The sequence below is a fragment of the Salmo salar genome, chromosome 18 (assembly GCF_965601325.2).
Source record: "Salmo salar chromosome 18, fSalSal1, whole genome shotgun sequence".
NCBI classification, from domain to species: domain Eukaryota; kingdom Metazoa; phylum Chordata; class Actinopteri; order Salmoniformes; family Salmonidae; genus Salmo; species Salmo salar.
In genome coordinates this window covers 18,029,042-18,052,059 of record NC_138308.1, presented here as the reverse complement: position 1 = coordinate 18,052,059, position 23,018 = coordinate 18,029,042, and the positions used below count along the sequence as shown (strand labels likewise).

At 43.3% G+C, this 23,018-nt stretch overlaps 1 protein-coding gene across 1 annotated transcript in view; it reads right to left on the bottom strand.

Annotated features, from left to right (window-relative positions):
* The window catches only part of ccdc85a (coiled-coil domain containing 85A), a 36,539-nt gene extending 17,896 nt beyond the window's left edge, over positions 1-18,643 (bottom strand). Inside the window, exons 1-2 of the mRNA XM_014154588.3 lie at positions 17,991-18,643; positions 15,062-16,109 (exon numbers count right to left, since the gene is read on the bottom strand). Coding sequence (XP_014010063.3) covers positions 15,062-16,109; positions 17,991-18,215 — 1,273 coding nt within the window. The 5' untranslated portion in view covers positions 18,216-18,643. The remainder of the gene's footprint in view (positions 1-15,061; positions 16,110-17,990) is intronic.
* Between the last annotated feature and the right edge of the window lie 4,375 nt (positions 18,644-23,018).

Sequence of the window (23,018 nt, the reverse complement as noted above, 5' to 3'; positions counted from 1 at the left end):
TTACACAGCAACTGACACCAGGCCTCACTGACTGACTGGCTGACACACTGAGATCACTCCACCAAAGCCCAGAGAATATTAAGTGCTCTCAAAAGACAAACATACACAGTGCCTTCGGGAAGTATTCAGACCCCTTGACTTTTTCCATATTTTGTTACGTTACAGCCTTATTCTAAAATGGATTAAATGTTATTTTTTTCTCAGAAATATACACACAATAGGTTTTTATAATAATAATTTAAAAAAAAAAATATATATATATATATATATATATGAAATACCTTATTTACATTCAGACCCTTTGCTATGAGACTCGAAACTGAGCTCTGGTGCATCCTGTTTCCATTGATCATCCTTGAGATGTTTCAACAGTTGATTGGAATCCACTTGTGGAAATTCAATTGATCGGGCATGATTTGGAAAGGCACACACCTGTCTATATAAGGTCCCATAGTTGAGAGTGCATGTCAAAGCAAGAACCAAGCCATGAGGTCGAAGGAATTGTCCGTAGAGCTCTGGGACAGGATTGTGTCGAGGCAAATGGTTTCAAAAAATGTCTGCAGCATTGAAGGTCCCCAAGAACATAGTGGCCTCCATCATTCTTAAATGAAAGAAGTTTGGAACCACCAAGACTCTTCCTAGAGCTGGCCACCCGGCCAAACTGAGCAATCGAGGGAGAAGGGCCTTGGTCAGAGAGGTGACCAAGAACCTGATGGTCACTCTGACAGAGCTCTAGAGTTCCTCTGTGAAGATGGGAGAACTTTCCAGATGGACAACCATCTCTGCAGCACTCCACCAATCAGGCCTTTACGGTAGAGTGGCCAGATAGAAGCCACTCTTCAGTAAAAGGCACATGACAGCCCGCTTGGAATTTGCCAAAAAGCACCTAAAGACTCTCAGACCATGAGAATCAAGATTCTCTGGTCTGATGAAACAAAGATTGAACTCTTTGGCCTGAATGCTAAGCGTCACGTCTGGAGGAAACCTGTAACCATCCCTACGGTGAAGCATGGTGGTGGCAGCATCATGCTGTGGGGATGTTTTTCAGAGGCAGGGACTGGGAGACTAGTCAGGATCGAGGCAAGGATGAACGGAGCAAAGTACAGAGAGATCCTTGATGAAAACCTGCTCAAGAGCGCTCAGGACCTCAGACTGGGGCGAAGGTTCACCTTCCAACAGGACAATGACCCTAAGCACACAGCCAAGACAATGCAGGAGTGGCTTTGGGACAAGTCTCTGAATGTCCTTGAGTGGCCCAGCTAGAGCCCGGACTTGAACCCGATCGAACATCTCTGGAGAAACCTAAAAATAGCTGTGCAGCGACGTTCCCCATCCAACCTGACAAGAGCATGAGAGGATCTGCAGAGAAGAATCGGAGAAACTCCCCAAATACAGATGCTTGTAGCGTCATACCCAAAAATACTCTATGCTGTAATTGCTGCCAAAGGTGCATCAACAAAGTACTGAGTAAAGGGTCAGAATATATACATACACTTTTTTTTAAATTAGCAAATAATTCTAAAACACTGTTTGTGCTTTGTCATTATGAGGCATTGTGTTTAGATTGATGAGGGAAAAAAACAATTTAATACATTTTAGAATAAGGCTGTAACGTAACAAAATGTGGAAAAAGTCAAGGGGTCTGAATACTTTCTGAAGGCACTGTATATAGTGCTACTCTGGGGCTGTAGCAGATCATTGACTTCAATATATTGATATGTTGTTGTTACATTGACATAACAATACAGTTGTGTCCATTTTACACCTGTGTGTTGATATGTATTGTTGTGTGTTGTCAACCTAAACAGAAATCAAATGCAGTGCATCATGTCACCGAGATAAATCCAATATGGCATTGTTTTCTTTGAGATCAGTTGTGTTTTTTTGTGTCATTAGTCCAAGGTTAACACCTCTAGGGAAGGAACATAACAAAATCAAGCACCAAGAAAACTATACCCAGACTCTACATAGTGAATAAATAGGAACGTTATGGTGCTATACTAATAGTGGGTGACAAGCAAGAGCCATGATGCTAATCGAAGGGGACAAAGAAGAGACACTTATTATGATGTTGTGTTTGGAAGGTGCTTATTCAAGGTAGTCCAGATCACAGCCCATGTCCTCTCAGATGAGCACCCTAGCACTGGATTGGTTTCCCCCAGGGAAGGGGTGGGTGTGTGTGTGTGTGTGTGTGTGTGTGTGTGTGTGTGTGTGTGTGTGTGTGTGTGTGTGTGTGTGTGTGTGTGTGTGTGTGTGTGTGTGTGTGTTTGTGTTAGGGCAGAGGGCAGTTTCAAGGGGACCCTGTCAGGTGGTATGCACTGTGCAGTTACACACACACACACACACACACACACACACACACACACACACAAACATAAATACAAACACAGACATCATAACACCGGTATAAGTTTTTTCACTAGGATCAAGGTTGAAGCCCCCTAGAAGCAGTCCCAGCGTGGTTAGAATGGAGCTGGTTACCTCACCACCCTCTCTGAAGGAACAACGTGAATGTCTGACCTGCACAGGGCCAACTGTCCATAAAGCATCTACAATGCATTACAAACTGGTTGATAGAACTGACTACTGGCTTTCCCAATTATTGAACACACTAGGCCTTAATGACCGTAGTTTGTTAAGGTGCCCACTCTTGTTGGCACATCTGTGTGTTATAATAAAGATTTACCCAGGGATGAAAGTAAAACGGTATAGCATCCCGGCAAAATAAATCTTGGGGGTACGCCGTACCGGTAAAACATGAGCCTATCACAATAATTAACACAAAATGCCAAGAAAACGATATATAACATTATTTAACATTACCGCATGTCAGCCACAGTATACACTCCAAATTGAGTTGCTTTGACGAGAACACTTACATTTTGCCAAGGCGGAGGTGAGTGGCTGATACCAAGACACACACGGACATCAGGCTAAGTGTAGGCCTAATGAAAATCGCAGAATGTCATCACAATACAAGTTTAGATGTTTTCTAAAAATATGTCTTCTTTCCATTCATCAAATTGTGGTTGCACAGTGCACTGTTTGGATGCTGGAATTATTTTGTGAGTGGACGAACATGCATGAGTAGCTTACAGGAGCACTTTTTTGAAGTGATTGTTTGAACAATCAGATGAAAACGTCATGACTGGTTGTGTTTATGCTACATTAAAAGGTAATACATGTTAGAAGCTACAGTTGAAGTCGTAAGTTTACATACACTTAGGTTGGAGTCATTAAAACTCATTTTTCAACCACTCCACAAACTACTTGTTAACAAACTATAGTTTTGGCAAGTCGGGTAGGACATCTACTTTGTGCATGACACAAGTCATTTTTACAACAATTGTTTACAGACAGATTATTTCACTTATAATTCACTGTATCACTATTCCAGTGGGTCTGAAGTTTACATACACTAAGCTGACTGTGACTTTAAACAGCTTTGAAAATTCCAGAAAATTATGTCATGGCTTAGGATGCTTCTGATAGGATAATTGACATCATTTGAGTCAATTGGACGTGTACCTGTGGATGTATTTCAAGGCCTACCTTCAAACTCAGTGCCTCTTTGCTTGACATCATGGGGAAATCAAAAGAAATCAGCCAAGACCTCAGAAAAACAATTGTAGACCTCCACAAGTCTGGTTCATCCTTGGGAGCAATTTCCAAATGCCTGAAGGTACCACGTTCATCTGTACAAACAATAGTTCGCAAGTATAAACAAGATGGGACCACGCAGCCGTCATACCACTCAGGAAGGAGACGCGTTCTGTCTCCTAGAGATGAACGTACTTTGGTACAAACAGTGCAAATCAATCCCCGAACAACAGCAAAGGACCTTGTGAAGATGCTGGCGGAAACAGGTACAAAGGTATCTATATCCACAGTAAAACGAGTCCTATATCGACATAACATGAAAGGCCGCTCAGCAAGGAAGAAGCCACTGCTCCAAAACCGCCATAAAAAAGCCAGACTACGGTTTGCAACTGCACATGGGGACAAAAATCTTACTTTTTGGAGAAATGTCCTCTGGTCTAATGAAACAAAAATAGAACTGTTTGGCCATAATGACCATTGATATGTTTGGAGGAAAAAGGGGGAGGCTTGCAAGCCAAGAACACCATCCCAACCGTGAAGCACAGGGGTGGCAGCATCATGTTGTGGGGGTGCTTTGCTGCAGGAGGGACTGGTGCACTACACAAAATAGATGGCATCATGCGGGAGGACAATTATGTGGATATATTGAAGCAACATCTCAAGACTTCAGTCAGGAAGTTAAAGCTTGGTCGCAAATGGGTCTTCCAAATGGACAATGACCCCAAGCATACTTCCAAAGTTGTGGCAAAATGGCTTAAGGACAACAAAGTCAGGGTATTGGAGTGGCCATCACAAAGCCCTGACCTCAATCCTACAGAAAGTTTGTGGGCAGAACTGAAAAAGCGTGTACGAGCAAGGAGGCCTACAAACCTGACTCAGTTACACCAGCTTTGTCAGGAGGAATGGGCCAAAATTCACCCAGCTTAATGTGGAAAGTTTGTGGAAGGCTACCCAAAACGTTTGACCCAAGTTAAACAATTTAAAGGCAATGCTACCAAATACTAATTGAGTGTATGTAAACTTCTGACCCACTGGGAATGTGATGAAAGAAATAAAAGCTGAAATAAATCATTCTCTCTACTATTATTCTGGCATGTCACATTTTTTAAATAAAGTGGTGATCCTAACTGACCTAAGACAGGGAATTTTTACTAGGATTAAATGTCAGGAATTGTGAAAAACTGAGTTTAAATGTATTTGGCTAAGGTGTATGTAAACTTCCGACTTCAACTGTATATGACAACATTTTTACTAGGCCTACTAGGCCCATAGAGATCATATTAAATGAATAGGGATTCTATATGTGATTCTATGATTACACCTAGGCTATAATAAATGTTTTTTTGCACACATGACCTAATGTATAATTACTGATACCAATAATGTAGATATGAGGTGATGTATTGTAGATGACTCCAAAGGACTATGATATTTGTTTTGTGTCTCAAAACTCTATTTGGTCCCTTACTGGTAAGAAATTAAATCTACTTTCATCCCTGGACTTATGAATGCCTGAGACTACAGCACATACTGCCATGCTGAATGTACATCAAAGGAGGCTGGTGGGAGGAGCTTTAGGAGAATTGTAATGGCTGGAATGGAATAGATGGAACGGTATCAAACACATCAAACATAATGGAAACCACATGTTTGACTCCATTCAATGAATTCCATTCCAGCCATTACAATCAGCCAGTACTCCTATAGCTCCTCAAACCAGCCTCCACTGATGTACATGTACAGTTGGTTCTTTGGAAAACACATGACATTGCTGAACTTAGATGCAGGTGCAAAGGAGAAGAGCAGAGGAGTAGCAGGCAGGACAGAGGGAGACCAGAGAGAGAACAGACACACAGAAAGGGTTAGGCTAGAAACCATAGAGACAGAGAGCATATTATCAGTTTTTTTTTTAAATTTGATAAAGCATTTCTTAATTGCTGATTGTGCATTTATTTATAAGTGCCTAAATGTATTTTTATCCACAGTCTTCATTTTTTGTTGCTGCATACATTGTATAGATGACCTAATGTATAATAACTGATACCAATAATGTATATATGAGGTGATGTATTGTAGATGACGACAAAGGACTATGATATTTGTTTTGTGTCTCAAAACTCTATTTGAGTGGTCCACAATGTGGTTTTTAAAAAATCTGTATTTTGTACTGCCAATTATTGTATCATTGTGGAGTGACACTTTAATACATTCTTCTTACCCTCTATTATTCTGTGATTAACCATGTTATTTACTGCCGGTAAAATATTTACAGTCATGCCAGTAAAAACTGAATTCAATTTGATAGAGTACAACACAAGGCACACACACTGCACACAGACATAGGGAACAGGATTGTCACAGACACGTACAATGGCAAAACACCAGTAAGGCACAAGCAGATACAGGTAAAGATAGAACTGGCACAGAACCGAGAGGGCACAGGCGGACACACGACACCAGCACCAACAGTGAGGGGTTAACTGGATAACTGGTGCCTCTATTTTCCTATAATCCTCAGACCAACAGACCAGACCACAGTATGTGTTAGCCTAATTGGTTCTGCAACATTAACAGAGGGATGGAGACAGAAAGAGTGGGAGGCAGAGGGGAAGAAAGAGAAGGCGTTGGGAGGAAGGGAGAGAGGTAGGGTGATTTGGAGACTGCGAGACTATGGGGTGAGTGGAGCAAGAGGGTGGATGAAAGAAAGGGATAAAAAACAGAGAGAGAGAGGCAGGAGGATAGAGAGAGAAGGGGGAGGGAGAGCAGTGCTAGGCGGTGTCAGCTCCTGTAGACTGTTCTCAACTCGTTAGCTCATGGTGTCAAAAGGGTGAGCACCAGACGGAGACATTCATTTCCCAATAAACTCAGCTTCAACAGCAGGGAGGGAGGGAGCAGAGAGAGGGTGAGGCTGAGAGAAAGAATGAGGCAAAGGAACTAACAGAAAAAGAGAAAGAGAGAGAGGAGGAAGTGAAAAGAGTAAGGATGAGATACAGTCTGCCCAGCTAGCACATTGTGGGAACGTACATTTTTGGTTACCCATTGGTTCTGGGAATGAAGCCATACGTTTTCTGACCGTGAAAACTGAACGTTTTTTAAACGTTCTGAAAACAGAAATGATCATTTTACCTGTTCTGGGAACATACATTTTTAAGTCGCAGGGAGGTTCTGAGAACGTTTTACTATGGTTCCCTGAATGTTTTCCTGGGAAGTTTTATTAACGTTCTGAGAACTAAAATTCTAGGCTATTTTAAGGTAACTAAATAATGTTCTGAGAACATGTTTCAATAAGACTTTTAATAACACAGCTGGATTAGTTTGGATTAACTGTTTTGAACTCCAAGCATAGATAGGACACATGGAAATGAATTTGCTTAGGCAATAATCATACAAGCCCATTTTTTATTGTGGCACAGCGACAGTGAGATTCAAAACCATGATCTTCTGTTCTCTATCCATGGAATTAGTCCAAGTCCACTGCACCACCAGAATGGAGGTAGCATGCCATGTTTTTTTTTACTCATACAAAGCTGTTCAGTTTAGTCTATTCAAATTGACCCAATTTCAAAGGAAACAAGCACTCTTTAAGAACCAGGTGTGGCCAATTAGTGGGAGCGGCCAACACACCTGAACACACAACATAGAGAGTTTTATTGACGCTGAGAACAAAATGTATGTTTTTAAATAACATTCTTAGAACGTTCTTTGAATGTTACTAATGTTTTCTTGTTTTTTTATGGAATGTCTTCTTAATGTTCTGAGAACATGACTTTAAATATAACCATAATGGAAAACTGCAAAAAACGTTATGCTGAAGTATTGAAATTCCCATAGAAGAACGTTGTTACTTAACGTTCTCTGTACGTTCTGAGAACATTACATGAAATAGAACCATGTAGAAGCCTGTAGAAAACGTTATGCTGAACTACCAAAATTCCCACAGAAGAACATTGTTTCTTATCGTTCTCTGACCGTTCAGAGAACATGACTTTAAAGCCGGATGTGAAGGGCCTGGGCTGGCGTGATTACACGTGGTCTGCGGTTGTGTGGCCAGTTGGATGTGCTGCCAAATTCTTTAAAACGATGTTGGAGGCAGCTTTTGGTAGAGAAATTAACATTAAATTCTCTGGTAACAGCTCTGGTAAACATTCCTGCAGTCAGCATGCCAATTGTACGCTCCCTCAAAACTTGAGACATCTGTGGCACTGTGTTGTGTGACAAAATTGCACATTTTAGAGTGGCCTTTTATTGTCCCCATCACAAGGTGCACCTATGTAATGATCATGCTGTTTAATCAGCTTCTTGATATGCCACACCTGTCAGGTGGATGGATTATTGTGGCAAAGGAGAAATGTTCACTAACAGGGATGTAAACAAATTTGTGCCCAAAATATGAGAGAAATATATTTTCTGTGCATATTGAACATTTCTGGGAACTTCCATTTCACCTCAAGTGACATGGAACCAACACTTCACATGTCGCATTTACAATTTTATTTTCAAAAGAATTCAGACCCCGTGACTTTTTCCACATTTTGTTATTACGTTACAGCGAATTGATTAAATATGTTTTCCCTCATCAATCTACACATAATACACCATAATGACTAAGCGAAAACAGGTTTGCAGACATTTTTGCAAATAAAAAAACTGAAATGCCTTATTTACTTAAGTATTCAGACCCTTTGCTTTGAGACTCGAAATTGAGCTTAGGTGCATCCTGTTTCCATTGATCATCCTTGAGATGTTTCTACAACTTGCCTGGAATCCACCTGTGGTAAATTCAATTGATTGGAAGGCACACATCTGTCTATATAAGGTCCCACAGCTGACAGTGCATGTCAGACCAAGCCATGAGGAATTGTCCGTAGAGCTCCGAGACAGGATTGTGTCGAGTCAAAAATCTGGGGAAGGGTATCAAAACATTTCTGCAGCATTGAAGGTCCCCAAGAACACAGTGGCCTCCATCATTCTTGAATTGAAGAAGTTTGGAACCACCAAGACTCTTCCTAGAGCTGGCCACCCGGCCAAACTGACCAATTGGAGGAGAACGGCCTTGGTCAGGGAGGTGACCAAGAACCCGATGGTCACTCTGACAGAGCTCCAGAGTTCCTTTGTGGAGATGGGAAAACCTTCCAGAAGGACAACCATCTCTGCAGCACTCCACCAATCAGGCCTTTATGGTAGAGTGGCCAGATGGAAGCCACTCCTGAGTAAAAGGCACATGACAGCCCGCTTGGAGTTTGCCAAAAAGCACCTAGACTCTCAGACCATGAGAAACAAGATTCTCTGGTCTGATGAAACCAAGATTGAACTCTTTGGCCAGAATGCTAAGCGTCACGTCTGGAGGAAAGCATGATGGTGGAAGCATCATGCTGTATGGATGTTTTTCAGAGGCAGGGACTGGGAGACTAGTCAGGATCAAGGGAAAGATGAACGGAGCAAAGTACAGAAAAATCCTTGATGAAAACTTGCTCCAGAGTACTCAGGACCTCAACAGGACAATGACCCTAAGCACACAGCCAAAACAACGCAGGAGTGGCTTTGGGACAAGTCTCTGAATGTCCTTGAGTGGCCCAGCTAGAGCCCGGACTTAAACCCGATTGAACATCTCTGGAGAGACCTGAAAATAGCTGTGCAGCGACGCTCCCCATCCAACCTGACAGAGCTTGAGAAGAGTTTGAGAGGATCTGCAGAGAAGAATGGGAGAAACTCCCCAAAAACAGGTGTGCCAAGCTTGTAGCGTCATACCCAAGAAGACTCGAGGCTGTAATCGCTGGCAAAGGTGCTTCAACAAAGTACTGAGTAAAGGGTCTGAATACTTATGTAAATGTAATACTTCAGTTTTTTCTAAAAAACCTTTCTCTAAAAAAACTTTTTCTAAATAACTGTTTTTGCTTTGTCATTATGGGGTATTGTGTGTAGATTGATGAGGGGGGGAAACTATTTCATCAATTTTAGAATCAGGCTGTAATGTAACAAAATGTGAAAAAAGTCAAGGGATCTGAATACTTTCCAAATGCACTGTATGTATATATATTTATATTCCGGTCTCTGACATTGCGCATTCTGATATTTCTTAATTTCTTTATTATTTTTTTCTGGATTAGGTGTGTATTGTTTATTTTATTATTGCTAGGTATTACTGCACTGTTGGAACTTGAAACACAAACATTTCTCTGCACCTGCAATAACATCTGAAAATCTGTGTATGATTTGATCATACTGTACTATACACCCTGTTCTGACAGTGATGTGCATTCTAAAGCCTTATAATAATCTGTGCACAGTACCACAGGCCCACTTCTCAATTACTACGTCATCCCCTTTCAACATGCCTCCAATAATCAATCCTCTCATCAATACTGGATCCTAAATAGTACTTCTTTAGATCTTTGAATAAGGTAGCAACTACATCACCCAAAAACAGAAACACCCAGTCCACATTATGTATCTAGTGTTTTTCCTACTGACTAGACTAGTGTGAAAATGAGCGTGTAGTGTTGTGGTGATATGCTCGCTTCGAGGCAAGTAACACTGAAAAATGCATGAGAGCATCAGCTGTTCCGGACAACTGTGTGATCACGCTCTCCGCAGCCGATGTGAGTAAGACCTTTAAACAGGTCATCAGGGCCAGACGGATTACCAGGACGTGTACTCCGAGCATGCGCTGACCAACTGGCAGGTGTCTTCACTGACATTTTCAACCTGTCCCTGTCTGAGTCTGTAATACTAACATGTTTCAAGCAGACCACCATAGTCCCTGTGCCCAAGAACACTAAGGTAACCTGCCTAAATGACTACCGACCCGTAGCCCTCACGTCTGTAGCCATGAAGTGCTTTGAAAGGCTGGTCATGGCTCACATCAACACCATTATCCCAGAAACTCTAGACCCACTCCAATTTGCATACCGCCCCAACAGATCCACAGATGATGCAATCTATTGCACTCCACACTGCCCTTTCCCACATGGACATCTATGTGGAAATTATATTAATTGACTACAGCTCAGCGTTCAACACCATAGTACCCTCAAAGTTCATCACTAAGCTAAGGACCCTGGGACTAAACATCTCCCTCTGCATCTGGATCCTGGACTTCCTGACAGGCCGCCCCCAGGTGGTAAGGGTAGGTAACAACACATCCGCTACGCTGATCCTCAACACGGGGGCCCCTCAGGGGTGCGTGCTCAGTCCCCTCCTGTACTCCCTGTTCACTCATGACTGCACGGCTAGGCACGACTCCAACATCATCATTAAGTTTGCTGATGACACAACAACTGTAGGCCTGATCACCGACAACGATGACATAGGGATTGTCAGAGATCTGGCTGTGTGGTGCCTATTCCCCATCAGGGGACTGAAAAGATTTGGCATGGGTCGTCAGATCCTCAAAAAGTTCTACAGCTGCACCATCGAGAGCATCCTGATTTCTTTGCATCACTGCCTGGTATGGCAAATGCTCAGCCTCTGACCGCAAGGCACTTCAGAGGGCAGTGCGTACGGCGCAGTACATCACCGGGGCCAACCTTCCTGCCATCCAGGACCTCTATAACAGGCGTGCCAGGGGAAGGGCCTAAAAATTGTCATAGACTCCAGCCACCCTAGTGATAGACTGTTCTCTCTGCTACCGCACGGCAAGCGATACCGGAGCACCAAGTCTAGGACCAAAAGGCTGCTCAACAGCTTCTACACCCAAGCCATAAGACTCCTGAACAGCTAATCAAATGGCTACCGAGACTATTTGCATTGCCCCCCCCCCCCCCCCCCCCCCCGTTACGCTGCTGCTATTCTCTGTTTATTATCTATGCATAGTCACTTTAACTCTACCTACATGTTCATATTACCTTAATTACCTTGACTAACCGGTGCCGCCGCACATACTCTGTACCAGTACCACCTGTATATAGCCTCACTATTGTTATTTTGCTGCTGCTCTTGAATGATTTGTTACTTTTATTTCTTATTTTTTTACTTTTTCTTAAAACTGCAATGCTGGTTAAGGGCTTGTAAGTAAGCATTTCACTGTAAGCTCTACACCTGTTGTGTTCGGCGCATGTGACAAATAAAATGTTATTTTATTTGATAAGTGACGCATCAGGCCAACTGCTCACAACCAGGACTCATTCCCATGGCCTTACACAGAGGATCCACTCAGCACTCTACAATAATCTTTAGATCTCAAGGCTGCAGATACACACACATACAAACATAGGCACACACACACACACACACACACACACACACACACACACACACACACACACACACACACACACACACACACACACACACACACACACACACACACATACAAACACAAACATGTGCACACACACACTCTCTCTCTCTCTCTCACACACACACACACACAAACATGTGCACACACATTCTTAAATGGAAAAACATACTCACGTAATTTCTCCCTAATAAATGCATACTTACTAAGGGACAGAGTGTCTATAAATACATACTCAGATGTTCCTCAGTCAATGCAGTCACTGAAATGGATTCCATGAAATCTTTTTAGGTATGAAAGAGGCTTTTACTATTAAAAGAGGTACCATTTGTCAAGGTTATTAAGAAAATCTATTTGATTTAATGTTATTTAACTGTCAAATGAAAGCCTTATATTTAACTAAGTGGAGACTAGAGGTCGACCGATTATGCTTTTTCAACGCCGATACCGATTATTGGAGGGCCACACAAAAAAAAGCCGATACCGATTAATCGGCCGATTTTTCTATTTATTTATTTATTTGTAATAATGACAATTACAACAATACTGAATGAACACTTTTATTTTAACTTAATATAATACATCAATAAAATCAATTTAGCCTCAAATAAATAATGAAACGTTCAATTTGGTTTAAATAATGCAAAAACAAAGTGTTGGAGAAGAAAGTAAAAGTGCAATATGTGCCATATAAAAAAGTTTAAGTTCCTTGCTCAGAACATGAGAACATATGAAAGCTGGTGGTTTCTTTTAACATGAGTCTTCAATATTCCCAGGTAAGAAGTTTCAGGTTGTAGTTAATATAGTAATTATAGGACTATTTCTCTCTATACCATTTGTATTTCATATACCTTTGACTATTGTATGTTCTTATAGGCACTTTAGTATTGCCAGTGTAACAGTATAGCTTCCGTCCCTCTCCTCGCCCCTATCTGTGCTCGAACCGGGAACACATTGACAACAGCCACCCTCGAAGCATCGTTACCCATCGCTCCACAAAAGCCGCGGCCCTTGCAAAGCAAGGGGAACAACTACTTCAAGGTCTCAGAGCGAGTTATGTCACCGATTGAAAGCTATTAGCGCGCACCCCGCTAACTAGCTAGCCATTTCACATCGGTTAAACATGCCTAATCTCGGGAGTTGATAGGCTTGAAGTCATAAACAGCTCAATGCTTGAAGCACAGGGAAGAGCTGCTGGCAAACGCACGAAAGTGCTGTTTGAATGAATGCTTACGAGCGTGCTGCTGCCTACCACCGCTCAGTCAGACTGCTCTATCAAATCATAGACTTAACTATAACATAATAACATACAGAAATACGAGCTTTATGTCATTAATATGATCAAATCCGGAAACTATCATTTCGAAAACAAAACGTTTATTCTTTCAGTGAAATACGGAACCGTTCCGTATTTTATCTAACAGGTGGCATCCATAAGTCTAAATATTCCTGTTACATTGCACAACCTTCAATGTATTGTCATAATTACGTAAAATCCTGGCAAATTAGTTCGCAATGAGCCAAGCGGCCCAAACTGTTGCATATACCCTGACTCTGCGTGCAATTAACGCAAGAGAAGTGACACAATTTCCCTAGTTTAATATTGCCTGCTAACCTGGATTTCTTTTAACTAAATATGCAGGTTTAATAAAATATACCTCTGTGTATTGATTTTAAGAAAGGCATTGATGTTTATGGTTAGGTACATTCGTGCAACGATTGTGCTTTTTTCGCAAATGCGCTTTTGTTAAATCATCCCCCGTTTGGCGAAGTTGGTCTTCACACAGTTCGCAACGAGCCAGGCGGCCCAAACTGCTGCATATAGCCTGACTCTGTTGCACAGAACGCAAGAGAAGTGACACAATTTCCCTAGTTAAAAGAAATTCATGTTAGCAGACAATATTAACTAAATATGCAGGTTTAAAAATATATACTTGTGTATTGATTTTAAGAAAAGCGTTGATATTTATGGTTAGGTACACATTTGTGCAACGACAGTGCTTTTATCACGAATGCGCTTGTTAAATAACCATTTGGCGAAGTAGGCTATGATTCAATGATAAATTAACAGGCACCACATTGATTATATGCAATGCAGGACAAGCTAGATAAACTAGTAATATCATCAACCATGTGTAGTTAACTAGTGATTATGTTAAGATTGATTGTTTTTTATAAGATACGTTTAATGCTAGCTAGCACCTTACCTTGGCTCCTTGCTGCACTCGCATAACAGGTAGTCAGCCTGCCACGCAGTCTCCTCGTGGAGTGCAATGTAATCGGCCATGATCAGTGTCCAAAAATGCCGATTACCGATTGTTATAAAAACTTGAAATCGGCCCTAATTAATTGGCCATTCCGATTAATCGGTCGACCTCTAGTGGAGACCCTTACTGATAGATTCCCTCTCCATGTTTATCCAGGACAGCAGACTCCCTGAACTCTTATACACACACACACACACACACACAAACACATGCCCTTAGAACTGTGGGTAAAAATAACTAAAAGATGCTGCTAATAATAATAATGAACCAAGAAGACAGGACCCTGCTGTGCTGAGTGGCACATATGTGTGTGCGTATGCGTGTGTGTGTGTTGCCTGAATCACGGCCCTGAACGCACACAGCTGTGTTACCTGTGTTGACTTCAGACACCCTGAGGAGTGTTACATCATATGCCCTCCACCATCCATCCACACACACACACACACACACACACACACACACACACACACACACACACACACACACACACACACACGCACAAACACCACCACCACCACAACCCCATGTGACCCACAGAGAGAGAATCACAGAGCGGTAACATCACTGCTGCTTGGCTAACACCATAACTGCTGCTGAACCACATAGGCGATACCACAGTAACTGAACCTGCCATAGCCCCAACCTCCCAATTGGCTGCTAAACACATTACACAGTCAATTGTGTTACATCTGCCTATATGCTTGTTCTAGTCATATACAGTGGTCCTGGAAGGCTACCGGGTGTGCTAACCCATAATGTCTGCACACCTAAAGACCGCGTTAGCCCACTCAGCTAAAGCCTAGGTATTAGCACAAGTGTTTACTGTATGTCTCAGACAGTGTTAATGTATAAGACTCAACACACAGATATCGTTACCTGAACCACCACAGCTACATACAGTATTTCCCCTTATAAATAATCAAATAAAACATTATGACTATTCTGAACAAAAACGCACCGTTCATGCCATTGTAGATGCTGCGGTGGTGAGGGGACAACTCGTCTCCAGTGGTCCTCCTCTGTACCCCCTCCCTGCCTGCTGGGGGGCTGCTGCCGTACCTCCCCTTCCCGTGCTCTGAACTGGGGCTGTGGTGGAGGTTCTGGTGTCGTAACACTTCAGGGCTCCCCACTATCACCCGACCCTTCCTCAGGTGCTCTGGTGTCCCCGGCAGTGCCTGTTTGGCCTCAGGGCTCCCACATCCAGCCCCAACCACGACCGGATTACCCCTGTGTCTCTGTGAGAGGTCTGGACTTGACTGACCCGGACCCTGGTTTGGCCCTAGCCCTTGCCCAGCCCCCAAGAGCTGTTTCTGGGCCAGCATGTCAGCACTGCTGGGTTTGGACTGAGCCTCGGCCTCCAGTCTAGTAGGGGATTTGCCGTGTTTCTCTGGGCTGCAGGGCCCCCGGAGGCCCCTGGGGTCAGGGCTGGTGAGGGACCCCCCGCGGGGCCTGCAGGCCTGGGGGAAGGTGTGGTAGTCTGGGGTGGAGCTGTGGCGACGGCCTGTAGACTCTGGGCCTGGGCCCTCTGGTTTGTCATGGTTGGAGCCAGGGTTGGAGCCCAGCCCGGAGCCCTGGGTAGGGGGCTTGTGATGGGGATGGTCAGGATTGTCCGTGCTCCCCGCACTGGAGTTGCTGCTCCCATCCCCCACATCTCGGAGCAGGCACGTTGTAGCCCCCGCAGTTTGAGACAGACTACTCTGGCTGTCGATGGAACTTCTGCACCCTGCACCCTGCACTGCTCCTCCCCCTCCTCCCCTCTCCTCGTCCAGTAGGATACACAGCTCCTTGAGCTCCAGGTTCTCTCTGATCACCTCTCCCTGGCGCTGCTCGAGCTCCTTCAGTTTGTGCAGGTAAAGGGACACCTCTTTTCTCATGAGGCCGGCGCTGTAGCGTCCCAGACGCTGCCACTCCCGAGACACACGCTTCCCCTTCTGACGGTCGTCATCAAGGAAACAGCACAGGTCCCGCAGCTCTTGGTTATCCTCCTGCAGCTTCTGGTTCACGTCCTGAATACACACACACACACACACACACACACACACACACACACACACACACACACACACACACACACACACACACACACACACACACACACACACACACACACACACACACACACATACGCAAGCACAGAGGAGGTGATACAGTTGAAGTCGGAAGTTTAGATACACTTAGGTTGAAGTCATTAAAACTCGTTTTTCAACCACTCCACAAACTTCTTGTTAACAAACTATAGTTTTGACAAGTCGGTTAGGACATCTACTTTGTGCATGACACAAGTCATTTTTCCAACAACTGTTTACAGACAGATTATTTCACTTATAATTCACTGTATCACAATTCCAGTGGGTCAGAAATGTACATACACTAAGTTGACAGTGCCTTTAAAGAGCGTGGAAAATTCCAGAAAATAATGTCATGGCTTTAGAAACTTCTGATAAGCTAATTGACATAATTTGAGTCAATTAGAGGTGTACTTCAAGGCCTACCTTCAAACTCAGTGCCTCTTTGCTTGACATCATGGGGAAATCAAAAGAAATCAGCCAAGACCTCAGAAAAAAAATTGTAGACCTCCACAAGTCTGGTTCATCCTTGGGAGCAATTTCCAAATGCCTGAAGGTACCACGTTCATCTGTACAAACAATAGTACGCAAGTATAAACACCACGGGACCACGCAGCCGTCATACCGCTCAGGAAAGAGACACGTTCTGTCTCCTAGAGATGAACGTACTTTCGTACGAAAAGTGCAAATCAATCCCAGAACAACACGGGGGTGGCAGCATCATGTTGTGGGGGTGCTTTGCTGCAGGAGGGACTGGTGCACTTCACAAAATAGATGGCATCATGAGGAAGGACAATTATGTGGATATATTGAAGCAACATCTCAAGACTTCAGTCAGGAAGTTAAAGCTTGGTCGCAAATGGGTCTTCCAAATGGACAATGACCCCAAGCATACTTCCAAAGTTGTGGCAAAATAGCTTAAGGACAACAAAGTCAAGGTATTGGAGTGGCCATCACAAAGCCCTGACCTCAATCCCATAGAAAATTTGTGGGCAGAACTGAAAAAGCGTGTGTGAGCAAGGAGGCCTACAAACCTGACTCAACCAGCTCTGTTAGGAGGAATGGGCCAAAATTCACCCAACTTAATGTGGGAAGCTTGTGGAAGGCTACCTGAAACGTTTGACCCAAGTTAAAAAATTTAAAGGCAATGCTACCAATTACTAATTGAGTGTATGTAAACTTCAGACCCACTGGGAATGTGATGAAAGAAATAACATATGAAATAAGTCATTCTCTCTACTATTATTCTGACATTTCACATTCTTAAAATAAAGTGGTGATCCTAACTGACCTAAAACAAGGAATCTTTACTAGGATTAAATGTCAGGAATTGTGAAAAACTGAGTTAAAATGTATTTGGCTAAGCTATGTAAACTTCCGACTTCAACTGTACATCACAGAAGATTGAAATATAACAAAACCATTTGACATAGAAACACAGGATTATTATTATTATTAAATAATATGTATTTATTATGAAAAATATTAATAACATTCCACCCATGGGGACACGTCATTTTGACTGCAGGCAAGGGCTACTACATATCTTCAGCAGTTCCAGCTCTTATGATAAGCATACAAGCAACAAGTGGTCCATTGGGTTGAATTATGTAAACCACTTGAAGACTACCTTGCTACCCTCAAAACCACCTACCTTTGTTATTTTTAAGGAGTTGCAGTGGTAAATTACAGCTTTTTTAACGCATGAATGATAATAATAATAATTAGACCATGGCTTGTTTCACCAGGAATCCATCGGACATCCATAGAGCAGTGCGCAAACTTGTGCGCCCAGCATTATCAACATCACACCTGCCTCACCTTCAAACCCCGGATCTCTGTCAGGTGCTGCTGGAGTCGCCGGTTCACCTCCCGGATCAAATTTCCGTGGTCAAGCATGACGCCCATCTTCTCGGCTTCTGCCCTCCGTAACCGCCGCACCAGCTCCTCTTTCCTCCACTTCAGCAGCTCCTCGTCGCTTATTTTGGAGAGTTCCTCCGCCGGACTCTCTGCGCTCTTGGCCATCAGCTGGGGATGCTTCTCCATCGTTGAATTTAGGCTAGCCTACTCTAATGCGAAGATAACCCTACGACAGTAACCTACTAATTTAGTGCAAAAGCCACCCAAATGTAACTCTGCACCTGCACTTACCCAAATGTACACTCTTTATCTAACGTCCAGATATTTATATCAATGTCATGTTTGTTCTCTCTCTCTGACGCCCATTTTGAAGCTATCCAAGACAAGCAGTGCTCTCCTATATTCCCGCCTTTCTCAAAGTAGTCCGCACGCGGTCTCTTCTGGAGAGCCCATCGCCAGCTCGTGGGCTGTTTCTGGGCATGCCTGCTGCCTCGCACATAAAGCCTTTGCCTAGGGCTCTCCTGCTCCTGCGTTTCGGCCAGAAGGGAGAAGTAGTGGCTGCAGATGCATCTCGAGAAGCAACCGTGCGTGCTAAAATTCGGCTGACTGGAAAACTCGTGCCCCCCCCCCCCCCCCCCTCTCTCTCTCTCTCTCTCTCTCTCTCTCTCTCTCTCTCTCTCTCCCTTTCTCCCTCAGGGATTGAGTGGCGAGGACGCGTTGTCTTCTTGCGCCATCTGCTGCATGATTTTATCCATGTAAACCAATAGATTTAGCACAAAACTGTATTAATCAGGTTTCCAATCATCTAACTAGGCCTAGTGGGGACTTTATTGAGATTGAAAACCCTGTGAAGATATTGGTCGGCATAAAAAGGTCTACTATGGAAGCTCGTTCCTGCCACCAAAAAAAGGAATGGCAATCTGTATCACATAAATCCAATGTGCACGTTGAATTTCAGTCATTTAGCACACTCTTATCCAAAGAGACTTTCATGCGGAATTAGGGTTAAGTGCTTTGCTCAAGGGCACATCGACACAGTTTTCACCTAGTCGGTTCAGGGATTCGAACCAGCAACTTTGATTACTAGGCTACCTGCCTTTGCACAGGCCCTCTTCAATTTTCAAGGATAACCCTAAGCATATCCTATAGTCAATAACACATTGTGTGTGTGTGTGAGAGAGAGAGAAAGAGATAGAGAGAGAGTGTTTGTGGTGATATTGTTCCATACTACTGGATTGGAGAGTTTTGTAGATGTTAGTGGGTGCCTGATTGATGACATTCATAAATTCAATTCAATCCATTAAAGGGGCAATCTGGGATTGATACATCCATGTTCGAACTTTAAAGTTATTAATATATAGCCTTTGACTCTTGAAGAATGTCACTTCGTAATGCCTCATGAGCAACGGTCATACCCCATCAGAACCCAAAATATAAGCTTGTTTAACAAGCTGTAAACAAACACTGTATAGCTTGAAAACATATAATTATATATAAACATATAATTTTGATCTCATGGATGGTCAGTCCTCATATCAATATCTGAGTTTCAGGACTCAGGCTGAGACCCAGATGCAGACACAGGAGGTGGATAGTGCGAGTCTCAGAGTTTTTTATAGTACAAGGGGCAGGCAAAAGGTAAGTCAAGGCAGGCAAAGGGTCGTAGTCCAAATCAGAGTCAGGCAGGTACAGGACGGCAGGCAGGATCAGGACAGACAGAAAGGTCAGAACTGGGAACACTAAGGATAACTAAAGATAGAGCACAGGAAACACAGGAACACGCTGGTAGGACTTAATGGGACGAGACGAACTGGCAACAAACAGAAAACGCAGGTATAAATGCACAGGGGATAATGGGGGAAACGGGAGGGGGTGGAGACAAGCACAAGACAGGTGAAACAGATCAGGGTGTGACAGTGAGAGTCATTGCGTCTATGTACACTCAGCAAAAAAAGAAACGTCCTCTCACTGTCAACTGCGTTTATTTTCAGCAAACTTAACATCTGTAAATATTTGTATGAGCATAACAAGATTCAACAACTGAGACATAAACTGAACAACTTTATTTCCCTCACCAACTTTAAACATCAGCTATCTGAGCAGCTATCGCTGCAGCTGTACATAGCCCATCTGTACATTGCCCACCCTATCTACCTACCTCATCCCCTTACTGTTTTTATTTTATTTACTTTTATGCTCTTTTTGTACACCAGTATCTCTACATGCACATCTTCATATGCTCATTTATCACTCCAGTGTTAATCTGCTAAATTGTAATTATTTGCTCCTATGCCGATTTATTGCCTACCTCATGCCTTTTGCACACACTGTATATAGACTTTCTTTTTTCTACTGTATCATTGACTTGTTTGTTGTGTTATTGGCTTGTTTGTTTACTCCATGTGTAACTCTGTGTTGTTGTCTGTGTCACACTGCTTTGCTTTATCTTGGCCAGGTCGCAGTTGTAAATGAGAACTTGTTCTCAACTTGCCTACCTGGTTAAATAAAGGTGAAATAAAAATAAAAATAAACATGTGACTAACAGAAATTGAATAATGCGTCAGTATCTGGTGTGGCCACCAGCTGCATTAAGTAATGCAGTGCATCACCAGATTTGCCAGTTCTTGCTGTGAGATGTTACCCCACTCTTCCACCAAGGCACCTGCAAGTTCCTGGACATATCTGGGGGGAATGGCCCTAGTCCTCACCCTCCAATCCAACAGGTCCCAGACGTGCTCAATGGGATTGAGATCCGAGCTATTCGCTGGCCATGGCAGAACACTGACATTCCTGTCTTGCAGGAAATCACGCCCAGAACGAGCAGTATGGCTGATGGCATTGTCATGCTGGAGGGTTATGTCAGGATGAGAATGCAGGAAGGGCACTACATGAGGGGGGGAGGATGTCTTCTCTGTAACGCACAGTGTTGAGATTGCCTGCAATGACAACAAGCTCAGTCCGATGATGCTGTGACACATCGGCCCCAGACCATGACGGACCCTCCACCTCCAAATCGATCCTGTTCCAGAGTACAGGCCTCGGTGTAACGCTCATTCCTTCGACAATAAATGCAAATCCAACCCATCACCCCCATCCGACCATCACCCATACTTTTTGCCAGTCCTGTCTGGTCCAGCGACGGCGGGTTTGTGCTCATAGGCAACTTTGTTGCCGGTGATGTCTGGTGAGGACGTACCTTACAACAGGCCTACAAGCCCTCAGTCCAGCCTCTCTCAGCCTATTGCAGACAGTCTGAGCACTGATGGAGGGATTGTGCTGTCCCGCAGGTGTGATGTTCGGACGTACCGATCCTGTGCAGGTGTTGTTACACATGGTCTGCCACTGCGATGATGATCAGCTGTCTGTCCTGTCTCCCTGTAGCGCTGTCTTAGGCATCTCACAGTCCGGACATTGCAATTTATTGCCCTGGCCACATCTGCAGTCCTCATGCCTCCTTGCAGCATGCCTAAGGCACGTTCACGGAGATGAGCAGGGACCCTGGGCATCTTTCTTTTGGTGTTTTTCAGAGTAAGTAGAAAGGCCTCTTTAGTGTCCTACATTTTCTGTGGCCTTAATTGCCTACCGTCTGTAAGCTGTTAGTGTCTTAACGACCGTTCCACAGGTGTATGTTCATTAATTGTGGGAAAAGCATGGGAAACAGTGTTTAAACCCTTTACAATGAAGATCTGTGAAGGTATTTTGATTTTTATGAATTATCTTTGAAAGACAGGGTCCTGAAAAAGGGACATTTATTTTTTTGCTGAGTTTATTTGAGTGGTTACATTTCTCCTGCCCCCTTCCTGAGCTGCTTACCAAATTAAGTGGCGGGGAGAGTGCTTTGTTATTGTTTGGGATCCCAGATTGCCCTTTAAAAGGGGCCAACCTGCAGGACTGTTCAATGTCCAGGATCCAGACTTACTATCTCATAATTATGACTAACATATCTCATAATAATGACTTACAAATCTCATAATTATGAATTACTATCTCATAATAATGACTTACTATCTCATCATTAAGAGTTACTATCTCATAACTCTTAATCAGATAATTTTTGGTGGTGGCAGGAATGTGGTTTTGTATATGAAAGCTCGTACCCTCCATTACTATGTCATATGTCATTTATGCAAACTGTATCACATGAATCACAGGTGTGTGTGTGTGTGTGTGTGTGTGTGTGTGTGTGTGTGTGTGTGTGTGTGTGTGTGTGTGTGTGTGTGTGTGTGTGTGTGTGTGTGTGTGTGTGTGTGTGTGTGTGTGTGAGTGGGTGAGTGAGACATAAAGAAATCCCCCTTCGACCTACAGGAATATTTAATGTCCACGATCCAGACTCACTATCTCATAATGATGACTTAACGATGACTTACATATCTCATAATAATGACTTACTTACTATCTCATAATTATGACTTACTATTTCATAATAATGACTTACTATCTCCTAATTATGACTTACTATCTCCTAATTATGACGTACTCTCTCTTAATTATGACTTACTATCTCATAATTATGACTTACATCTCCTAATTATGACTTAATATCTCCTAATTATGACTTACTATCTCCTAATTATGACTTACTATCTTACTAGCACAGTCAGGTCATGGCCCATCCTCAACTCCGTGAAAGCAGTCCAGCGATTCCTGGGGTAAGCCAACTATTTCCGGAGGTTCATCCGGGGCTTCAGGACGATGGTCGCGTCTATTACCTCTCTGCTCTCTCCTTCCTGAGCGGTATGATGGCTGCGTGGTCCCATGGGGTTTATGCTTGCGTAATATTGTTTGTACAGATGAACGTGGTACCTTCAGGCATTTGGAAATTTCTCCCAAGGATGAACCAGACTTGTGAAGGTCTACAAAAAAAATTCTGAGGTCTTGGCTGACTTCTTTTGATTTTCCCTTGATGTCAAGCCAAGAGGCACTGAGTTTGAAGGTAGGCCTTGAAATACAACCACAGGTACAACTCCAATTGAATCAAATTATGTCAAT